At 44.3% G+C, this 19,982-nt stretch overlaps 3 protein-coding genes across 4 annotated transcripts; 2 read left to right on the top strand and 1 right to left on the bottom strand.

Annotated features, from left to right (window-relative positions):
* Nucleotides 1-1,885: 1,885 nt before the first annotated feature.
* On the top strand, nt 1,886-4,508 carry LOC113164103 (dnaJ homolog subfamily C member 5-like). The gene is made up of 5 exons (XM_026363236.1): nt 1,886-2,007; nt 2,858-2,978; nt 3,142-3,355; nt 3,452-3,626; nt 4,211-4,508. Exons 2-5 carry the CDS (start codon nt 2,872-2,874, stop codon nt 4,306-4,308), a joined length of 594 nt encoding a protein of 197 aa, XP_026219021.1. The 5' UTR covers nt 1,886-2,007; nt 2,858-2,871; the 3' UTR covers nt 4,309-4,508.
* A 1,391-nt stretch (nt 4,509-5,899) lies between these two features.
* LOC113164097 (E3 ubiquitin-protein ligase TRIM63-like) lies at nt 5,900-13,050 on the top strand. 2 transcript variants are annotated; one of them, XM_026363229.1, is made up of 9 exons: nt 5,900-6,166; nt 7,446-7,618; nt 9,804-9,978; nt 10,159-10,254; nt 10,738-10,971; nt 11,226-11,248; nt 11,336-11,460; nt 12,065-12,360; nt 12,495-13,050. In XM_026363229.1, exons 1-9 carry the CDS (start codon nt 6,047-6,049, stop codon nt 12,573-12,575), a joined length of 1,323 nt encoding a protein of 440 aa, XP_026219014.1. In that variant the 5' UTR covers nt 5,900-6,046; the 3' UTR covers nt 12,576-13,050. The 2 variants fall into 2 exon arrangements, with proteins under 2 accessions (XP_026219014.1, XP_026219013.1); XM_026363228.1 differs by having other exon boundaries at nt 9,801-9,978; nt 12,495-13,048.
* Nucleotides 13,051-17,770: 4,720 nt separating this feature from the next.
* LOC113164105 (corticoliberin-like) lies at nt 17,771-18,242 on the bottom strand. Its single transcript, XM_026363238.1, has one exon. It carries the CDS (start codon nt 18,173-18,175, stop codon nt 17,771-17,773), a length of 405 nt encoding a protein of 134 aa, XP_026219023.1. The 5' UTR covers nt 18,176-18,242.
* Nucleotides 18,243-19,982: the final 1,740 nt, after the last annotated feature.

Raw genomic sequence — 19,982 nt, 5'->3', positions numbered from 1 at the left:
GCTAGTACTACACAACTGTATTATACTGCAGTAACAGTAGTACTACACAACTGTATTATACTGCAGTAACAGTAGTAGCAGTACAACAACTGTATTATACTGCAGTAACAGTAGTAGCAGTACAACAACTGTATTATACTGCAGTAACAGTAGTACTACACAACTGTATTATACTGCAGTAACAGTAGTAGCTAGTACTACAACAACTATATTGTACTGCAGTATAAATAGTAGCTAGTACTACACAACTGTATTAAACTGCTTTAACAGTAGTAGCTAGTACTACAACAACTGTATTATTCTGCAGTAACAGTAGTACTACAACTGTATTATACTGCAGTTTATGTAGTAGTACAACAACTGTATTATACTGCAGTAACAGTAGTACTACAACAACTGTATTATACTGCAGTTTAAATAGTAGCTAGTACTACAACAACTGTATTGTACTGCAGTATAAGTAGTAGCTAGTACTACACAACTGTATTAAACTGCAGTAACAGTAGTAGCTAGTACTACAACAACTGTATTATTCTGCAGTAACAGTAGTACTACAAAAACTGCATTATACTGCAGTTTAAGTAGTAGTACAACAACTGTATTATACTGCAGTAACAGTAGTAGTACAACAACTGTATTATATTGCAGTAACAGTAGTACTACAACAACTGTATTATACTGCAGTTTAAGTAGTAGTACGACAACTGTATTATACTGCAGTAAAAGTAGTACTACAAAAACTGCATTATACTGCAGTTTAAGTAGTAGTACAACAACTGTATTATACTGCAGTAACAGTAGTAGTACAACAACTGTATTATATTGCAGTAACAGTAGTACTACAACAACTGTATTATACTGCAGTTTAAGTAGTAGTACGACAACTGTATTATACTGCAGTAACAGTAGTACTACAAAACTGCAGTATAATGCAGTTTTTGTAGTAGTACAACAACTGTATTATACTGCAGTAACAGTAGTAGTACAACAACTGTATTATACTGCAGTAACAGTAGTACTACAACAACTGTATTATACTGCAGTTTAAGTAGTAGCTAGTACTACAACAACTGTATTGTACTGCAGTATAAGTAGTAGCTAGTACTACACAACTGTATTAAACTGCAGTAACAGTAGTAGCTAGTACTACAACAACTGTATTATTCTGCAGTAACAGTAGTACTACAACTGTATTATACTGCAGTAACAATAGTAGTACAACAACTGTATTATACTGCAGTAACAGTAGTACTACAACAACTGTATTATACTGCAGTTTAAGTAGTAGCTAGTACCACAACAACTGTATTGTACTGCAGTATAAGTAGTAGCTAGTACTACACAACTGTATTAAACTGCAGTAACAGTAGTAGCTAGTACTACAGCAACTGTATTATTCTGCAGTAACAGTAGTACTACAAAAACTGTATTATACTGCAGTTTATGTAGTAGTACAACAACTGTATTATACTGCAGTAACAGTAGTAGTACAACAACTGTATTATACTGCAGTTACAGTAGTAATACAACAACTGTATTATACTGCAGTAACAGTAGTAGTACAACAACTGTATTATATTGCAGTAACAGTAGTAGTACAACAACTGTATTATATTGCAGTAACAGTAGTACTACAACAACTGTATTATACTGCAGTTTAAGTAGTAGCTAGTTCTACAACTACTATGATCCAGTTCTTATGTTTGTTCTGTCTGACTCTCCCTACTTGGCTCCACCCCTCTCTGACTCACCTGGTTGTCATGGCGACCTCCCCTCCCCATCACAATGTGTCCATTCGAGCAGCTCAGTGAAACCTGAGCAGGCGTGGCGGCTCGTGGTCACTTGAGCTGAGCTGCTGCTGAATTTTTGATGGGGCTGTGAGAGATCCTCTCTGCCACAGCTGAACACCTGAACAGGTAGACGCTTCTTCAGGACCAGCGACCACACACACCTGAGAAGCTGCTCCAGCTCCTTCAGGACAGGACACTTCGGGGCTTCAACACACAGGTAACGGCTCCTTCTCCAGCTTTAGACCAGTATTTAACCTTCGTATTTACCTTTAATGTTGTTCACAGGTCGTGTGACATCATCATGTAGATCATGTGTCTCAGCACATAACTGTTCAGGAACCGTTCTACCCTTTGTGACACAGCAGGTTCTAACTTTTGTTGTCCCAAAACGTAAGATAACCAGACTCTGACACACCTGGTTTTCACTAAGTGAAACAGACTCCGTTTTCATGTCCGCTGCTTCTTTTTAGGAACATTTTACCAAGGTTCAGTCGGATCCTGTCATGTTTGGGTCGAATGACTACGTTCAGATCAGTCGAAGGATTCTTCCTGGTTAGACCGAATCCTGAGGAAACTGATGTCTGGAATAGTTATGACCAAGACTGGATCTTCAACCAGGGGAAGAGGGCCCCAGGCCTTATAATACATCCAGTACACAATTTCATTACTGAGCCATTTGTCAGCACGGACAGTTATTGGGGCCTCCACCCTCCACCCTCCACCCTCCACCTGAATTGTTTTGTTGAGGAATTCAAGGTGCAGATGTTTTAGTACGTCCGAAGCTGATTCCTGCTGAGGTCGTTATCCAGTTAGCTGGCCTGTTTATGGGAGTTGTACGATGTTGTTACTGATGCTGGATTTAATAAAACACTTCCTGATGTTAGAAACTAAGTCAGAGACAAAAACCAGTGAGTTTCTATATCAACTATTTGTTCTTTGGTTTCCTTACTTTTTTATATATATATATATATAAACTGTTCCAGTTTGATCAGTCTGGATTTACTGTGGGTTCACCTGAATGCTTGAAGCTGTGATCCAGGTATGTCTGATGTCCTTACCTGAGACAGGTGATGGTGTCAGGATGTCTGAAGGGAGGCAGCGAACTTTGTCCACCTCTGGAGAGTCTCTGTACCAGATCCTGGGTTTGGAGAAGGGCTGCAGCCATGATGACATCAAGAAGTCCTACAGGTGAGATGAGCTCCGCCCCCTTACCTACCGTAAACAGGTGATGGTCGGCTGACACACTCATGTATCAGAACTGATTGATCCCCACAAAGGGAAACATCACATACACTCATTAGCTTTCAACCACAGTAAGTAACCTTTAGTGAAAACCTGTGTGTGGTGTCAGGAAGCTGGCGCTACGGTACCATCCAGACAAGAACCCGGACAACCCAGAAGCAGCGGAGAAGTTCAAGGAGCTGAACAACGCTCACGCCGTCCTGTCCGACCTCACCAAGAGGAACATCTATGACTCGTACGGGTCTCTGGGACTCTACGTGGCCCAGCAGTTTGGAGAGGACAACGTCAACACGTACTTCATGCTGTCCACCTGGTGGGCCAAGGTGAGGGGGGCGGGGCTCACAGCATCCCTGTGAACTGACCAGTACATGAATGGTCCTGCCTCAGTTTACTTCAGGACCTCTGTCCTCTAATCCCAGGGTCTGTTCCTGCTGTGCGGGGTCCTGACCGGCTGCTACTGCTGCTGTTGCCTCTGCTGCTGCTGTAACTGCTGCTGTGGGAAACTGAAGCCGCCATCCACCGGGGAGGGGGCCGAGTCGGACTACATGTCTCCAGACGACCTGGAGGAAGAGATCCGGAATGAGCCCGACAACGGTGAGACGACAGGAAGTCCTGAGCTTTTATTTTGACACATTCTTCTCTTCCAGCTTTCCTTAACAAATGTTAGCAGCAGGAAACTGGAGCCGTCAGTGTTTTACCCTGTAGTTTCCCTGATGTCCCATTAATAAGTTAAGGTTTTTAATTCTGTTTATTCAGCATATTTTATCTAAAGAGCTTTTTAAAATTCACCAGCCCCTAAATTTAGATATAGAATGAATTTAGTTTAAGGTTGAAACCCCTAAAACCCTTTAAACCATGTAGTTTAAAGGGTTTGAGTCTGAGTTGATAGTTACCTATAACCTGGTTTAGGTAACTATCTGCTGTGGTAGTCCTACAAAATAAAAAGTAAAGTAGTTTTAAACTCTGTGGAACATCCATTAAATTACTTTAGTCCTTTAGTTCCACTGATCACTGTTTGTCCAGATGCGATAAGTGATCCCTTGAATAAGAATGAAACTGAAATCTCAACGGCTGTGGTTCAGGAGGGCTGGTGGTCTGAGCCTCTGCTCCTCTGGTCCCCCTTGGCTCTGACACTATCAGCGGTGGGTCTTTAAAGTGGTTTCTGTCTGTCTGTGCAGACGCTGAGACTCCGATCGTCCACCAGCCGACGAACGCCAGCGAGAAAACTCAGCTCATCAGTGACGGACACCGCAGATACGGGGACACCTACACATGAAGCTGAGACGGGACACAGAGATTTCTTCATTTCATTGAATGTAGAGACCTGAACCTGATGGATTCCTGCAGGAGGTCCAGGTCCAGTTCTGACCCACAAACACACTAAAACACAACATGAGCATCAGAATTTTTTTCTGGACCCCCAAAGAACCAAAATCTGATCCCAGTGACTTGTCTTTGTTTCTCCCGACCAGTCAGGTCCACCACTATTTGGACGGTTTCATCATTTTGTTTCGGTATGACTCCACAGTGGATCGACCGTGATTAAAGTGTCCACTGTCGGCTTTAATTTAATTAATTCATGGACTGAGTTCTGGTTCATAAAGGGGCCAGATGCTGGTTTCTTTCCTGGTGATGATCCAGCCTTTGTTGCAGCTGTCTTCACCTCCTGCTGGTTTCAGTTGGAGTAACATTCAGGTGAGCTGAGGGAGAATAAAAGGTCCAGAGAATTCTTCCAGAATCCAGAACAGCCTCCAGGAGAGTCTGACATCACAGAAACCGTTACCAGAGTAAAAACAGATGAATGTGACACCAGAGCCAGAACCAGATTAGAGTTTGAGGTCCTGGACAGCTGGCAGCTCACCTGTGCAGAAGGTGTTGTTCATGTGGAACCGGTCGTATTTACTGAGGACTGAATTCTGAAGTGAAATGATCTGATGACAGAAAACCGTCAAAAGACAAAGAAGTGGAATCTACAGTAAGTCCACGTCAGTCCCCGACCTCAATCAGCTGACCTGAATGTCACCTGCTGAAGGTAAAAGAACCAAAAACCAGCAGGAAGTGAAGACGTATCTGAGCATCATCAGGGAAGAAACCAGCACCTGTGATGTGCACACATTTAAATTAAAGCTGAGAGTCTGCTCCTCCGGACTGTGGTGGAGGTTACAGTCCAAATACTGAAGGATGTGGACCTGGACCTGGATCTGGTTTGAAAACTGTGTTTATCTGTACTGTATGTTTATTCTGCGGTCGTCTTTTGCTCCTTCAGGGGCTGAGACATCCGACTTTATTCTATTTGATGAAACTAACCCCCTGATTGGTTGTTGATATGTTACGATAGCTGCTTTAAAATAAAGGTCGTAGTTCAACATTTGCTGCCTGTTCTAATGTGTGAGGACAGTGTTTCAAGCTGTCTGTGTGGATGTAAATAGTCTTTTGGTTTGAAACCAGTTTCCTTTTGTTCTTATTCTATTTGAATGAACTGTGATCATGTGACGTGATGATGTCACAGCTTCAAACGTCTGCATGAATTTAATTAGACAGTGAATAAATAATTGATGAGCAGTCAAACACGTCTTCACACCTGTTTCTGTGTGTGTGTGTGTGTGTTGGGTGGGGGAGTGGGGGGGTGTAGGTGCAGTCAGAGCAGGATCCTGGTCTGTTACTGATCCAGTTCTAATGAAACCTGAACTTTGACCTGCAGGAGGAGCTGCAGCCTCCTCAGCTCCTTGGACAGAGATGCGGACTGTCCCTTTAATAAACTCTGTCCTGTTACTCCACCTCCCCCTCCCTCCCAGCTCTGTCATGCCTTCTCCTGACCTTTGACATATAAGGACATGTGGACAGCAGCTTACGTCCGTCCGTCTAAAAACAGACACACACAGAGTCCAGCAGCGTCACAACACCACAGCTCCTGTCTGCTGCTGCTTTTTCTTTATTTTATTCACGTCTCCCCCGTCCTCCCCCGTCGTGTCCAGGTCACCGTTGTCTTCCTCTCCAGCTCCTCATCCAGCATCATGGAGAGTCTGGAGAAACAGCTCGTATGCCCCATCTGTCTGGAGATGTTCACCAAGCCGGTGGTCATCCTGCCCTGCCAACACAACCTGTGCCGCAAGTGTGCCAACGACGTCTTCCAGGTGAGGGCCACGCTCGGGTCTTTTTACCTTGGGTTTCAGAGTGTGTTTGGTCCAGTTGAACTCGCTGCTGTGCTGTTTTCATTACATGGTGAAGCCGAGCAGCGGCTCCATATTGGTGTGTTCAATGACACAAAGAGACATTTACTCATTAGTTCCACAATCCACATCGACTTTAAACGTGTGCACAGAGCAGAACGGCCAAAAATCACAAATCGTACTGTTTCAGCCTCCTGGAAACTAAAACTGAAAAAAGAAAAGAGCACAAGCAAAAGTAAACAGATCAAACAGACAAACTACTGAAGACACTGTTTTAAATAAGTTCTGCTGTATAAATATGTGAAGTGTTATATTTCCACACGTCAGTACATTATACTGTGTGTAGTGGGAACACAAACTGACCAGAAACTTCCTGAGGACGTCGGTGTCTTCAGAATAACCTCCAGAAATCCATTGAGAAACCAGAGGACAAAGAGAGTGCAGAACTTCATCCAGAATCATCATGATTTTAGTGTCACAGTGAACCAGTGGCGGCTGTCTAAACGTCTGTGTGTTTGCTGTAAACAGGAGTCGATCACTGAGAGTTCAGTTGCTTTGATGGGACAGTTTGACTAAATGTCAACTAATAATGGAACGTTTTACCTGTTTAGACTTGTTTGTCTAAAATAAGATAAGTTCAACTTTATTAATCTCTGAAGGGACATTTGGGATCTACTCTACATGCTCTAAAAAGTATAAATACTGCAGTATTCCAGTCATTTCAAGTATTTAAACCAGTGTTGAACTGGATGCTGTTGATAACATGAAGGTTTGAGTCTCGTGAATCAGTTTGTGCAGAATCCAACACGTTCAGCTTGATTCATGAATAATTCATCTTCTCAAACTGAACCTTTAGAAATAAAAATCAAATGTTGGAGCTACACAGCAGAGAAATAAGTTTTAAAACTCGCCTCATGTTTGTTCTGAAAAATCTGACAAACATTTGTAGAAATGAATCAAAACTGAGATCAGTGATGTGTTTCCACTGGTTTCTACTTTATTCAGTTTGAACTGTTCTACATGCGCTGATACACGTCAACACTTCCAAAATAAACCTAAGTCTAAACTGAACTTGTCTGAGTTCTACTGAGGTTCTACTGACATCAAACCAGGATGTTTTGTGCTGCTTGTGATTGAATCTGGTTCGACTCGTGGTCGAATCTGATTGCCAGTCTCTGAATAAACTAACATGACCAATCCCTGTATCAACCTGTCTACCTGCCTGATGCCCCACCCCCTGCAGGCGTCCAATCCCTACCTGTCAACGAGGAGCGGCTCCACGGTGACGTCTGGAGGTCGTTTCCGCTGCCCGTCCTGCCGACATGAGGTGGTCCTGGACAGACACGGGGTTTACGGACTGCAGAGGAACCTGCTGGTGGAGAACATCATCGACATGTACAAACAAGGGACCACCAGGTAACACACCTGTACGCACCTGGATGCACATGCTTGCCTTGTGTTTTGGGGACCGAGTCAGATGCTTCAAACACTCTTTTGAAACACTGAGGAGAAAGTCATCAATACATCCTCTCCGTGCAGTGTGTGTACAGGTGTATCACACCTGAGGATGGCACGTCATTAAAGGGACAGTTCACCCATAAACACACAAATGTTTAATTCAGGTGTGACATTGTGGCTTTTATTTTGGTAGTGGTACAAGGATCTCAGGTGTTTTTAAACTGTGTCGACACTGTTGAGCTCTAGTTTCCATCTACTCACGTGAGTCTGGATTTCACAAGAACCAGAGTCCAGCTTGGACCTGGATCATGTTCACAACTACATGTTTTTAGTTTGAGGACGGCCACAAACAGGAAACACGAAACACGACACGAGTTCTACAAACACAAAGAAGAAGAAAAGATTCATTCAAAGATGTAAAATCACACACCGAATGTGATAAGACAGCGTGACATGAACCAATCAGATGTAATCATCAAAGCTTCCTGCTGCCGTGTGCGTGACAAGACTGCAAGACTACATGTGATCTTACAGAGACTTTGTTTATTACACTGGTAAAAATAAAAATATTCACCTTATTTAAAGAGAAATATAAGAATCCTTCAGTTTCACTCTCAAACTTAAGAATTGAAATTTACTTCCTAAAATTTCCTTAAAATCTGTGTTAAATTTGTGTCAAACACAAAAACACAGAAAATATTGTTTTTATTTTCACTATGTTAATAATTCAGTTTCAGAAAATATTGGAAACTTTGATATTTATACTTACACTATACTTCAGCGTTTGAATTTCCTATGTTGTCGTCTGCAGGTGTTTCTGTCATTAGCTGCAAGTTGTGACACTCAGACTCTATTTTTAAATGTAGGTCAGTGAGACGGCTGCAGGATTATTTTAGTTTGTACAGAAATACTGACACAGATCAGAGGACGAGCTGAGATAAATACGTTCAGGACAAAAGAACCGAGTTGGGTTCTGATTTTATATTCAATTCAATTCAATTCAATTTTATTTGTAGAGCGCTTTTTACAATTGACATTGTCACAAAGCAGCTTTAAACAACCAAAGAACAGTACATGAACAGTGAATGTGTATGAGTCATGAAATCAGAGACAGGAAGAGGGAAAAGAGAGAGGGAGAGAAAGAGAGAGAAGAGGAGAGATTGCAGTTAGTTGTATTCACAGTGAGACAAAGTTTGACGTGAATGTATATTTAGAATAGTGCAGCAGGGACTCCGGCAGGACTAACTATGACAGCCTAACTAAAAGGGTGGGTTCAGAAGGAAACACAGACATGAGGGCTCACTGGGATGTAGAGCAACCGAACACTTCACCATCAACAAACCTGAGTGATCAGTGAGAGTTGGGAAGACAGCATCTAAACATACCAGTTCACCATAATGCTCTACGTCCATGAGTCCTTCCCAAATCTATTTAGAAAAAATGCTTGACTAAATAAATAGGTTTTCAGCCTAGACTTAAACACTGAGACTGTGTCTGAGTTCCGAACTATATCAGTTGGACAGAGACACTGACGCCCGGTGGTTCCACGTTATTAGTTTAATGTCGTACGTGTTTTATAGATCAGAGAGCGGTCGGAGCAGGTGACACGTTGAAACGCCCACTGTCTCTGTCCACCTGTCTCTCTGTCTCTGTCCACCTGTCTCTCTGTCTCTGTCCACCTGTCTCTCTGTCTCTGTCCACCTGTCTCTCTGTCTCTGTTCACCTGTCTCTGTCCACCTGTCTCTCTGTCTCTGTTCACCTGTCTCTCTGTCTCTGTCCACCTGTCTCTCTGTCTCTGTTCACCTGTCTCTCTGTCTCTGTTCACCTGTCTCTCTGTCTCTGTTCACCTGTCTCTGTCCACCTGTCTCTCTGTCTCTGTCCACCTGTCTCTCTGTCTCTGTCCACCTGTCTCTCTGTCTCTGTCCACCTGTCTCTCTGTCTCTGTTCACCTGTCTCTGTCCACCTGTCTCTCTGTCTCTGTCCACCTGTCTCTCTGTCTCTGTTCACCTGTCTCTGTCCACCTGTCTCTCTGTCTCTGTTCACCTGTCTCTCTGTCTCTGTTCACCTGTCTCTCTGTCTCTGTTCACCTGTCTCTCTGTCCACCTGTCTCTCTGTCTCTTTCTGCCTGTCTGTCTATCAGCAGTAAACCGTCTGTGGAGCCGAAGCTGGAGCAGCCGATGTGTGAGGACCACAAAGACGAGAAGATCAACATCTACTGCGTCACCTGCGGCGTCCCCACCTGTTCCCTGTGTAAGGTGTTCGGAAACCACAAGGACTGTGAAGTCGCCCCGCTGAACAGCGTGTTCACCCAGCAAAAGGTCAACAACACACACACTTACATCAGCTACCACCCACTCACAGACATTCTCCTTCTGCAGGTACATACAGTTAGGTTGTGGGCTGCGGCAGGTAAAGTGCTGCAGGTGAACATCAGCACCCACTGATGAGTGAATGAAACAGGTGGATTCGCTTTCAACTCGCTAAATGTCTGTGTGTAGGCCGAGCTCACCGACTGTATCTCCATGTTAGTCGGGAACAACGAGAGGATTCAGGCCATCATCAGTCATCTTGAGGAAACCTGCAGAGCTGTAGACGTGAGTTCATTCAGCTGCTGCACACCTGCTTTACCTGGTGTTTAGCTAACGATGTCTGTGCCCCTGCTTTACCTAAGGTTTAGCTAAGGATGTCTGTGCTCCTGCTTTACCTGGTGTTTAGCTAACGATGTCTGTGCCCCTGCTTTACCTAAGGTTTAGCTAAGGATGTCTGTGCTCCTGCTTTACCTGGTGTTTAGCTAACGATGTCTGTGCCCCTGCTTTACCTAAGGTTTAGCTAAGGATGTCTGTGCTCCTGATTTACCTGGGGTTTAGCTAACGATGTCTGTGCCCCTGCTTTACCTAAGGTTTAGCTAAGAATGTCTGTGCTCCTGATTTACCTGGGGTTTAGCTAACGATGTCTGTGCCCCTGCTTTACCTAAGGTTTAGCTAAGGATGTCTGTGCTCCTGCTTTACCTGGGGTTTAGCTAACGATGTCTGTGCCCCTGCTTTACCTGGATTTACCACATTTAAATGTGTTTTCAGGAGAACGGCCGCAGACAAAAGTCGAAGGTGTGCGAGACATTTGATCACCTGTTTGCCCTTCTGGAGGAAAAAAAAGGTGAGATGACAGTGAGGATCAACTCTGAGCAGGAGGAGAAACTAGACTACATCCGAGGTCTGAGGAGGAAGTATAGTGACCACCTGGACAACACTGCCAAGCTGCTGGAGACCGCCATCCAGACTATGGATGAGTCTGAGATGGCCCTGTTTCTGCAGGTGAACCAGAACACACCAAGACGAGTTAACTAACCCAAGTTGGCAGGAAGTTAACCAGGTCTAGTCTATCACATGGTTCTTGTAAAGTAGTAGGAGTAGTTTTTACTTATTTATTTAATCTTTCTGGGGAACACTAAAATAAAATGTGACGTTGAACGTGTTCACCATGAGCTAATTTAAAAAGGTAAAAGATGATTTTTGATCAGATTTTCCATTTTTTGATGTGATGAGTAACTTGGATTTGTCTCCCACAGAACGCCAAACCTCTGCTACAGAAGTGAGTATTTAACATCTGTCTGCAGCGTCAACATACGACGACGATTTTATTAAAGTTCTAATGTGTTAACAAAGTTTTATTGATCAGGATCGTGGACGGCACCAACACGTCTCACCTGGATAAACTCCAACTTGGCTACGAGAACATGGATCACTTCAAGGCAAACTTTGATCATCAGAGGAGAACGCTAATTAGCATCGACTTCATCAAATGTACTGACCAATCAGAGACCAGAAGATCAATACATCACTATGTCAGCATGTTAGCATAGCAAAGAGGATGTTCTGTTATTGCGGATGTTATTAGCATTCACTCAGTGTTTAACTAATACGAGTGAGGGGGTGCATGCTAAAATGTTAATATGCTAACATGTTAGCATATAAAATAGGTAAGGCTCGTGGTTTAACAGGAGATACCAGTTCCTATATAATTTATGCTAGCACATGATGCATGCTAATAAAAGATTTACTTGGAGCAACTATCAGTCAGAATTAGTTTCCGGTTGGTAATCGGCAGTGGTTAGGGCATGGATAGATGGAAACCAAGCAGGACTGTGGTCCGTGAGGACCAGAGTCGGTCACTCCGATTTACATGATAGCAGCTAAAGGGTTAGCCTGAAGCTAAAGCTAAAGAGCCAACATTTAGCATAACATGCTGTGTACCAAAGTGTTTGTATTCCCATCCATCCACTGTGTTATATCTCGCTGAGCTGCTCTATGCTAATGTGTTAGCGTCCTAATGTACACGTTCCTTCCACGCTTACCCTGTTAGCATATTAGCCTGTTAGTCTCTAGCTAATCCTGTGTTTCTCTTCAGCTGATGAAGACGATGACGATGAAGACGACGAAGATGAGGTGGAGGTCAGGGCGATGTCAGGAAGTGGAGTTGAGTCGCAGCATTCTGCACCTGCACCAGCTGCAGGACTCGCAGCCAATCAGCAACCTCCTCTCTCACCTGTCCAGACTCCAGGAGTTCAGCTCTCAGCACCGCCTCCACATAGACCACCAGAGGCTCCTCCCATTGTGACTTCACAGCCCAAGCCCCCCACACCTTCGTCAACCAACCAGGCCCCGCCTCCTGTGCCCCCTCCTACTGCTAGCCCTGCCTCTCAGGTGTGACATCACTCTGTGTTCAGGTGCTGCTGGGAAATTTAAGACTCCACACACAGAGAAACAGAAGACCAGTTTGTAGGTTTGTGATCCACTCTTGTTCATAGCACTTATTGATTGATCTTCTCCTGCTGCAGGTTCAGTCTGATCAGAACGAGACGGACGACAGAGATGGACCCAAACACGTCTTCTCCTTCAGCTGGCTCAATCAGAAATAAAACCAGTACAGCCAGAGAACCCAGTTCAGGACCCAGTGTCCTTCTCAGCAGAACTGCCTGTTGTTGAATCTTTGTTATTTTAATTTCTGAAAATTAGAATTTGTTGTTTAACAGACGTTTAACAAAAATCTTTGGAATCAGAGAATTGAAAACATTTTAGTTTGTTTATTCATTGAAAAAGTGTTTTGTTAAATAAATAGTTTTAGTAGAAACCTCCTTTTTTCCAGCTTCTGATTTAAAGGAGTAGTTCACTCAAATGTACGTCATTTATGGTCATTTTAAGAGTCTATTAAGAATCACTGGGTTTAAAAAACAGCGGAAATCTGAACAACTTCTTTTCTATTCAGCTGTTTCCTTTCAGGCGTCACCACAGTGAATCATCTTCCTCCATTTAACCCTGTCCCCTTCATCCTCTTCATCCTCTCCATCCTCCACCAACTAACTCCATGTACTCTCTCTCTACACCCATAAACCTCCTCTTTGTTCTTCCTCTACACCTCCTGCCTGGCAGCTCCGACCTCAGCATCATTTACTGATATGTTCCCAGTTTCTCCTGGGAACCAACTCAATCTGACTTTATCTCAAACACCTGACATGTGTTGGCCCTAAGTCCTTAAAGTCCTGCAGCTTCTTTACCTCTGCTCCCTCTCATTCACACATGTATTCTGTTTTACTGCAGCTAACCTTCTCTGCTTTCCAGAGGACACCTCCACCTCTCTATATCTTCCTCCACCTGCTCCCTGGTCTTGATATCAAATCAGTGCGCAGGCGCGAGCCTTGCTGCAGCCGATTTACCGCTGTTCTCATCTTGTGATGTCTTTTTCTGTATTTTTATCTTGTTATTTTTATTCTTTTTGTGTTGATAAGTAACTAGTTTTGAAATTAAGTTTTACCCTCTCAGATCATGTTGTTCGAGAGAGTTTTTATCTCAGTTTTTACCTTTGGATTCATTCTCTCACTGATCCGAAAGACCGCAGTGCAACAGCTGCTCCATCACCATGGAGACAGCTCCTTTGTTTACACCCGGGATCAGCTGATCTTACTGAGGACGGCCGGAGTAAAGGATCAAACTTTGTCCGGGACTTTAAACATCCCAGAGGAGATCAGAAGAAGGACAACGAGGGGATGTAGAGGAGGCAAAAAACAACAAGGTGGAAATAAAGAACGGAGAAGATTCAAACCTCATCTCCCCTCTCTGATTATGGGTAATGTGAGATCACTGGACAATAAGATGGACGAACTGACAGCTCTGGTGAGGATGGAGAAAATCTTTACAGAGTGTAGTTTAATGTGTTTCACAGAGACATGGCTGCATGATGGTATTCCTGACTCCAGTGTTAATATAGACGGTTTCAGCACAGTGTGCTGGGACAGGAGGAGAGAGGAGAGCGGTAAGAGGAGAGGAGGGGGGCTCGCCGTTCTCATTAACAACAGGTGGTGCCATCCTGGTCATGTAACTGTGAAAGAGCGTGTATGTAGCCCTGATATTGAACTTTTGGCTGTGGGACTTCGTCCATATTATTTGCCCAGAGAGTTTTCTCACTCCATATTAATCTGTTTACGTTCCTCCATCCGCTAACACTGCTGCTGCGTGTGACGTCATTCAGACGGTCACCTCCAACCTGCAGACCAGACACCCTGACGCCTTCTTTATGATCTCTGGAGACTTTAATCACGCCACCCTCAATAAGACACTTCCTACCTTTACCCAGTTTGTGAGCTGTCCCACCAGGGGGGAGAGGACATTGGACCTGATGTATGCTAATGTTAAAGATGCCTACAGCTCCACTGTCCTCCCCCCTCTGGGAAAGTCGGATCACAACCTGGTACATCTCCTCCCACAATACACACCTTTGGTTCACAGGCAGCCTCCCACCATTAAAACTGTAAAGAGGTGGACAGAGGGGGCACACCTTGCCCTGCAGGGATGCTTTGAAGAGACAGACTGGAAGTCTCTCTGTGAACCTCATGGTGAGGACATCGATGGACTGACAGACTGCATCTCTGACTACATTAATTTCTGTGTGGACACCCACGTACCTACAAAAACCATTTGCTGCTTCCCAAACAATAAGCCCTGGGTCACTCAAGACATCAAAGCCATCCTGAATGACAAAATGAAGGCATTCAGATCAGGAGACAGGGAGGCAGCAAAGAGGGTCCAGAGACTGCTGTCTGTCAGGATCAGGGAGGGGAAGGAGGTTTACAGGAAAAAACTGGAACAGAGTCTTCAACAGAACAACACCAGGGAGGTTTGGAGGGGTATGAGGACCATCACTGGCTACAAGTCCAGCAGCCAGGAGAATGTGGGGACTGTTGACCGAGCCAATGAATTTAATAATTTCTTCAATCGATTCCAGGCTGATCCACTGAGCCCACTTCAGTTTAGCAACTGCTCCTCAGTCCCTCCCCTACACGACTCAGCCACCACCCTAACAATCTCAGCTGAGCAGGTGAGAAGAGAGCTGAACAGGCTTCACCCCACAAAGGCTGCAGGTCCTGATGGAGTCAGCCCAAGGGTGCTGAAAGCCTGTGCTCCTCAGCTATGTGTTGTTCTCCAACACATCTTCAATCTCAGCCTGCACCTGGAGAGAGTTCCTCTAGGGTGGAAAAAGTCGTGCCTGGTTCCAGTGAATAAGACGCCACGTCCCAGAGTCCTCAGTGACTTCAGACCAGTGGCTCTGACATCACACATCATGAAGGCTTTTGAGAGGCTGATCCTGGAGTCCCTCCGACCTCTGGTCCAACCCTCACTTGACCCCCTCCAGTTTGCTTACCAACCCCATATTGGAGTGGATGACGCCATCATACACCTTCTCCATCGCACCTACACCCACCTGGACAAGCCTGGGGGCTTAGTGAGGATCATGTTTTTTGATTTCTCCAGTGCATTCAACACCATCTGACCTGCACTGCTGGGAGAGAAATTAAAAAACATGCAAGTCAACACTCCCCTGATTTCCTGGATCATGGACTACCTCACCAACCGGCCACAGTACGTCCGCCTGCAGAACTGTGTGTCTGACACTGTGATCAGTAGCACAGGTGCTCCACAGGGGACAGTTCTGTCTCCATTCCTCTTCACCCTGTACACCTCAGACTTCAGGTACAACTCAGAGTCCTGTCATCTTCAGAAGTTCTCTGATGACTCTGCAGTTGTAGGATGTATTACGGGTGGCGATGTCACGGAGTACCGTGGAGTGGTGGACAGTTTTGTTGACTGGTGTGGACTCAACCATCTGCAACTGAACATCAACAAAACAAAGGAGCTGGTGATGGACTTCAGGAAATCTGGGAGTCCTGTCATCCCTCTCTCTATACAGGGGGAGGAGGTGGAGGTCGTGTCCGAGTACAAATACCTGGGAGTGTACTTGGACAACAAACTGGACTGGACCAAAAACTCATCAGCATTGTACAGGAAGGCTCAGAGCCGGATGTACTTCCTGAGGAGACTCAGGTCCTTCAACGTCTGCAGCACCATGCTGTGGATGTTTTATGAGTCTGTGGTTCCAGTGTCATCTTCTATGCTGTGGTCTGCTGGGGCAGCAGCATGAAGGTGGCAGACACTAACAGACTAAACAAACTGATTAGGAGGGCTGGCTCTGTTCTGGGGGTGGAGCTGGACCCTCTACATGTTGTGGCTGAAAGGAGGATGCTGTCCAAACTCCTCTCAGTCCTGGACAATCCCTCCCACCCACTGCACAGTGTGTTGGTTGGACAGAGGAGCACGTTCAGCCAAAGATTTATTAACATTAAATGTTCCACAGAGCGCCACAGGAGATCCTTTCTACCTGTGGCCATCAATCTGTACAATTCCTCCCCCCTCTGTAAGGTGTGGGGGAAGTGATACTGTCATAACCTTGCTGTGAATATACTGACCCAATTTCATTTATCTATTCTACTTATCTACTCATTTATTTACATATTCTGTATATATATTGAGTTTTTCGGTATTGATGTTATTGTGTATTTATGTTTGTGTATTTATGTTGGTGTTGGATCTTTCCTGGTTGTGGTTCCTTTTCTTTCTGTCTGTTTTGAGAACAATGGTAATGAGGCAAAACAATTTCCCTCTGGGATCAATAAAGTTTTTTGAATCTTGAATCTTGAATCTTGAATCTTGATATGGACGTTGTGTTGATGAGTTGCATGATTGGTTTGGTAAATGTTTTACTGCGGCTGTCCTTCCTGAACATGACACTGGATTGTGCCTCTTGTGGTTGAATTATAAATCTGATCAACTGCTGTACATTCATCTAATAAGTTCAGTTACTCTGTGGATTCAGATTATTAACATGATATATAGTAAATAAGTAAAGTTTGACTGATAAAACTGATTTGGTTTAAACAGTTTTCGAAGTAGTGCTTCCAACAAGAAGAGAAATCTTAGTAAATGTGTTCAGTAACTTTTCACCTCTGGTTCAGCTTCATCATAAAATCTTTAAAATGAACACAGGTCAGTGAACGTTTACAATCACATTTGTTTGAATAAGCAAATGACGTCTTGTGGTTCGCTCACATCCCTTCAAAAGAGAAGCATTTCAGCTCAGTGGTTCCACGATGGTGGAGCGACCGACGCTGCCTCAAACTCAGTTTTCAAGAACCAGAACTCTGCATCTTGTTCCAAACTCAAAGCATCTGATAAATGACTAAATTTCACTAAAAATGAGTCTGATTCTGATGATGAACTTTTCTCCTGCATTAATCCTCACGTGTCCTGAGGTCAGAATCCAGAATGTTGGACCACCTGAAAATCCTCACTGACATTCTTTTATATAATTATCTATTGAACAGCTGTCATACGTATTTATTCTTTTTGGTAATTCTCATTTTCTGCAGTTATTTCATCATTTTTAAACATTTTTCAGTGTTGTCAATGTTGATGGGAAATAAATCCACCACCTCATGAAAACATCTGTTTGCATTTATTTCTTCACATTGTGCTGAACAGTCAAACAATCTTTTTATTAGTAGAACTCAGCAGTTGAACCCTGTGAGAAGTTAATTCTTTGAATTCTTAATAAAGGTTTTTTATTGACTCTGTTTAGTGTCTTCTCTCACTCTCCCTGTCTGTCTCTCTCCCTGTCTCTCTCTCTCTCTTTCTGTCTCTCTCTCTGTTTTGAAGCTGCAGAGAAAACATGAATTATTATAAATTATAAAATATTAGAAATTCATTTAATTAAAAGCCTCTTTCTTTATTTCCCGAAGTCATCCATCAGTTTGCGGTTGCTGTCGGCCTGCTGGGCGATCTGCTCGGCCCGGGCCATCTCCAGGACCTCCCTGAGCAGGTGAAAGGTCAGATCCAGAGAGATGGGAGGCTCGTCGGACCTCTTCTCCTTCTCCACCCGCTCCTCCAGCTCCCGGTGCTGCTGCGGCAGAGCCCGGGTCACCGACGAGGACGATGAGGAGGGGGGGAGGTCCGGAGCGGCACCTCCTCCACCCAGCCTCAGGGAGAACTCCTCCCACAGGCGAAGGAGCAGCGGCCGTGGCAGGAGGAGGAGCCGGGGACTGGCGGGGGCCACAGAGGGTCGAGAGTCAGCGGAACGGGGGAGGACGAGACCGAGCAGAGCCACGAACCAGAGCAGCACATTCAGCTTCATGTCCGCAGGAACAAGCTGCAGCACAAGACAAGAGAAAGGGCAGAGACACCTTCACAGACAAAGTGAGGGAGTAGGAACCCACAGACCGCAGGTTTATTGCTCATCAATGATCAGATTCTATTGATCGGTGATTAGACTGAAAGTGAGTGGATGTTAAACATGTTGAATTCATACAGATTCTTTATTTCCAGTTCTCTGTGTCACTGTGAAACCAGAAGACTTGAATCCACAAAGTGAAACATGACCACTGTCAATAAAAGTAAAACCTTTAAATCACTTTTAAAAATCCAATAAAGACAAAGATCAATTCACCATAAAAAGACCTGATCTCAGCAGAGTTCTTCTCTTCAGATGTTTAATTTCACACTTTGGAAACAACCACTGAGATAAATGTTCTTCAGGCTTCAGACCAATGTTGAACGCAGGTCAAAGGTTCCACAGGTGGATTCTTTAGGCATGATAAATCTTCCATACAGCTCAGCAATTTAAAATCTAATCAACATATTTGAATAAATGTTATTTAGAAATAATAATAATAAAAATAAGAAGTTCAGTTTTATTAGTATTAATTACAAACTGACCTCCATAATAATCCTGTTCATTAGAGGAAATAGGAAGTGTTCTCTCACCTGATCGTCCTGTGTCTCGGCGTTTTCAAATAGAAAAATAGAAAAAGACCCGAGATGATTCTATTTTATAGAAATGGGAGGTGGGGAGGGAGGTGGGGGCTGCACATGCTCAGTGAGAACGGGACTCATGAGGATGAGGATGATGAAACTGAAGTGTCACTGAGTTTTCATTTCATCGTTAAATGTTCATCTTCTTCATGACTTTAAATATTATTATCGCTGTTAGTACTAGTAGTAATACTGGTAGTACTAGTAGTAGTACTAGTAGTAATACTGGTACTACTGGTACTACTGCTGTATCTTGGCTCCTGTTCACTTCCTGTTTGCTGGAGGCGCCCGGTGACGATGACGATGATGAAGAGGTGACCTTTTTCTGAGCCACTCTCTGACCTTCATCAGTGGACGTCTAGTAAAACGCTGTGACACTGAGGAAAACGAACGTCAGAGGCTCCGTTCCTGTTCCAGTCGGAGTCTGATCCAGCTTCAGGATCCGAGCTGATTGTTTCAGCTCCGTTCATCTTTAAACAGCTGAAACAGCTGAAACAGTGAAACTGGTCTTTGGCTGTGATCCTGGATCGATGAAGGAGAACTGGTTTCCAAATGTTCATTGTTCCACACCCAGATGTTCCTAATGCCTCTGTGGTGTTGGGCCCACTGAGCATGCTCAGTAGCGTCCTCCCATACTTGTCACTGTCTCAGTGACTGGATCTTATTTAAATTTGCTCGGTGTTTTCTATAGATTGTCTTTCACCCAGGTATCAGTATTATTTCCCTGCCTCACCTGTCCCCTGAGGCTCCTCCTCCTGGTGTTTGGTTACAAAGAGCCAGTGGAATGATTAAGAAAGTTTTCTGGACTCTGTTGTTCAGAAGAACCAAGATGAGAAAGTTCTGTGTCAAACTACTCCAGGTTGAAGAAGTGGAGCTGCTCTCTGATTGTGTTTCTGTCAGGACACGATTCGTTGGCGTTGACGAGGGTCCGAGTGTCTCCCAGAGGACGCAGGGACAGCGACACGGCTGACAGAGTCGGTTCGACTTGAACCAGACCAAACACTGACAGTTGAGTCATCGACATGAGCTGGACACAAACAACAGGAGAGTTCCTGTCAGGTAGTTAACGAGGCTCTGGAGGCGAAACCGAGGAGGGCTCTGACTAATTACTGGTCTCTGTGCATAAAGTT

This window comes from Anabas testudineus, chromosome 17 (assembly GCF_900324465.2).
Source record: "Anabas testudineus chromosome 17, fAnaTes1.2, whole genome shotgun sequence".
In the NCBI taxonomy this organism is placed as follows: Eukaryota; Metazoa; Chordata; class Actinopteri; order Anabantiformes; family Anabantidae; genus Anabas; species Anabas testudineus.
Note: the sequence above shows the minus strand (reverse complement) of the source record. Positions and strands in the feature narration are given on the sequence as shown.

What these genes read in the sequence shown, in the direction of transcription:
- LOC113164103 (XM_026363236.1), top strand. Translation starts at nt 2,872, where the DNA reads ATGTCTGAAGGGAGGCAGCGAACTTTGTCCACCTCTGGAGAGTCTCTG. An exon ending in GACATCAAGAAGTCCTACAG is followed by an intron (nt 2,979 to 3,141) that starts GTGAGATGAGCT and finishes GTGTGGTGTCAG; the next exon opens with GAAGCTGGCGCTACGGTACC. An exon ending in CCGGAATGAGCCCGACAACG is followed by an intron (nt 3,627 to 4,210) that starts GTGAGACGACAG and finishes CTGTCTGTGCAG; the next exon opens with ACGCTGAGACTCCGATCGTC.
- LOC113164105 (XM_026363238.1), bottom strand. Translation starts at nt 18,175, where the DNA reads ATGAAGCTGAATGTGCTGCTCTGGTTCGTGGCTCTGCTCGGTCTCGTC.
- LOC113164097 (XM_026363228.1), top strand. Translation starts at nt 6,047, where the DNA reads ATGGAGAGTCTGGAGAAACAGCTCGTATGCCCCATCTGTCTGGAGATG. An exon ending in GTGCCAACGACGTCTTCCAG is followed by an intron (nt 6,167 to 7,445) that starts GTGAGGGCCACG and finishes CACCCCCTGCAG; the next exon opens with GCGTCCAATCCCTACCTGTC. An exon ending in AAACCTGCAGAGCTGTAGAC is followed by an intron (nt 10,255 to 10,737) that starts GTGAGTTCATTC and finishes ATGTGTTTTCAG; the next exon opens with GAGAACGGCCGCAGACAAAA.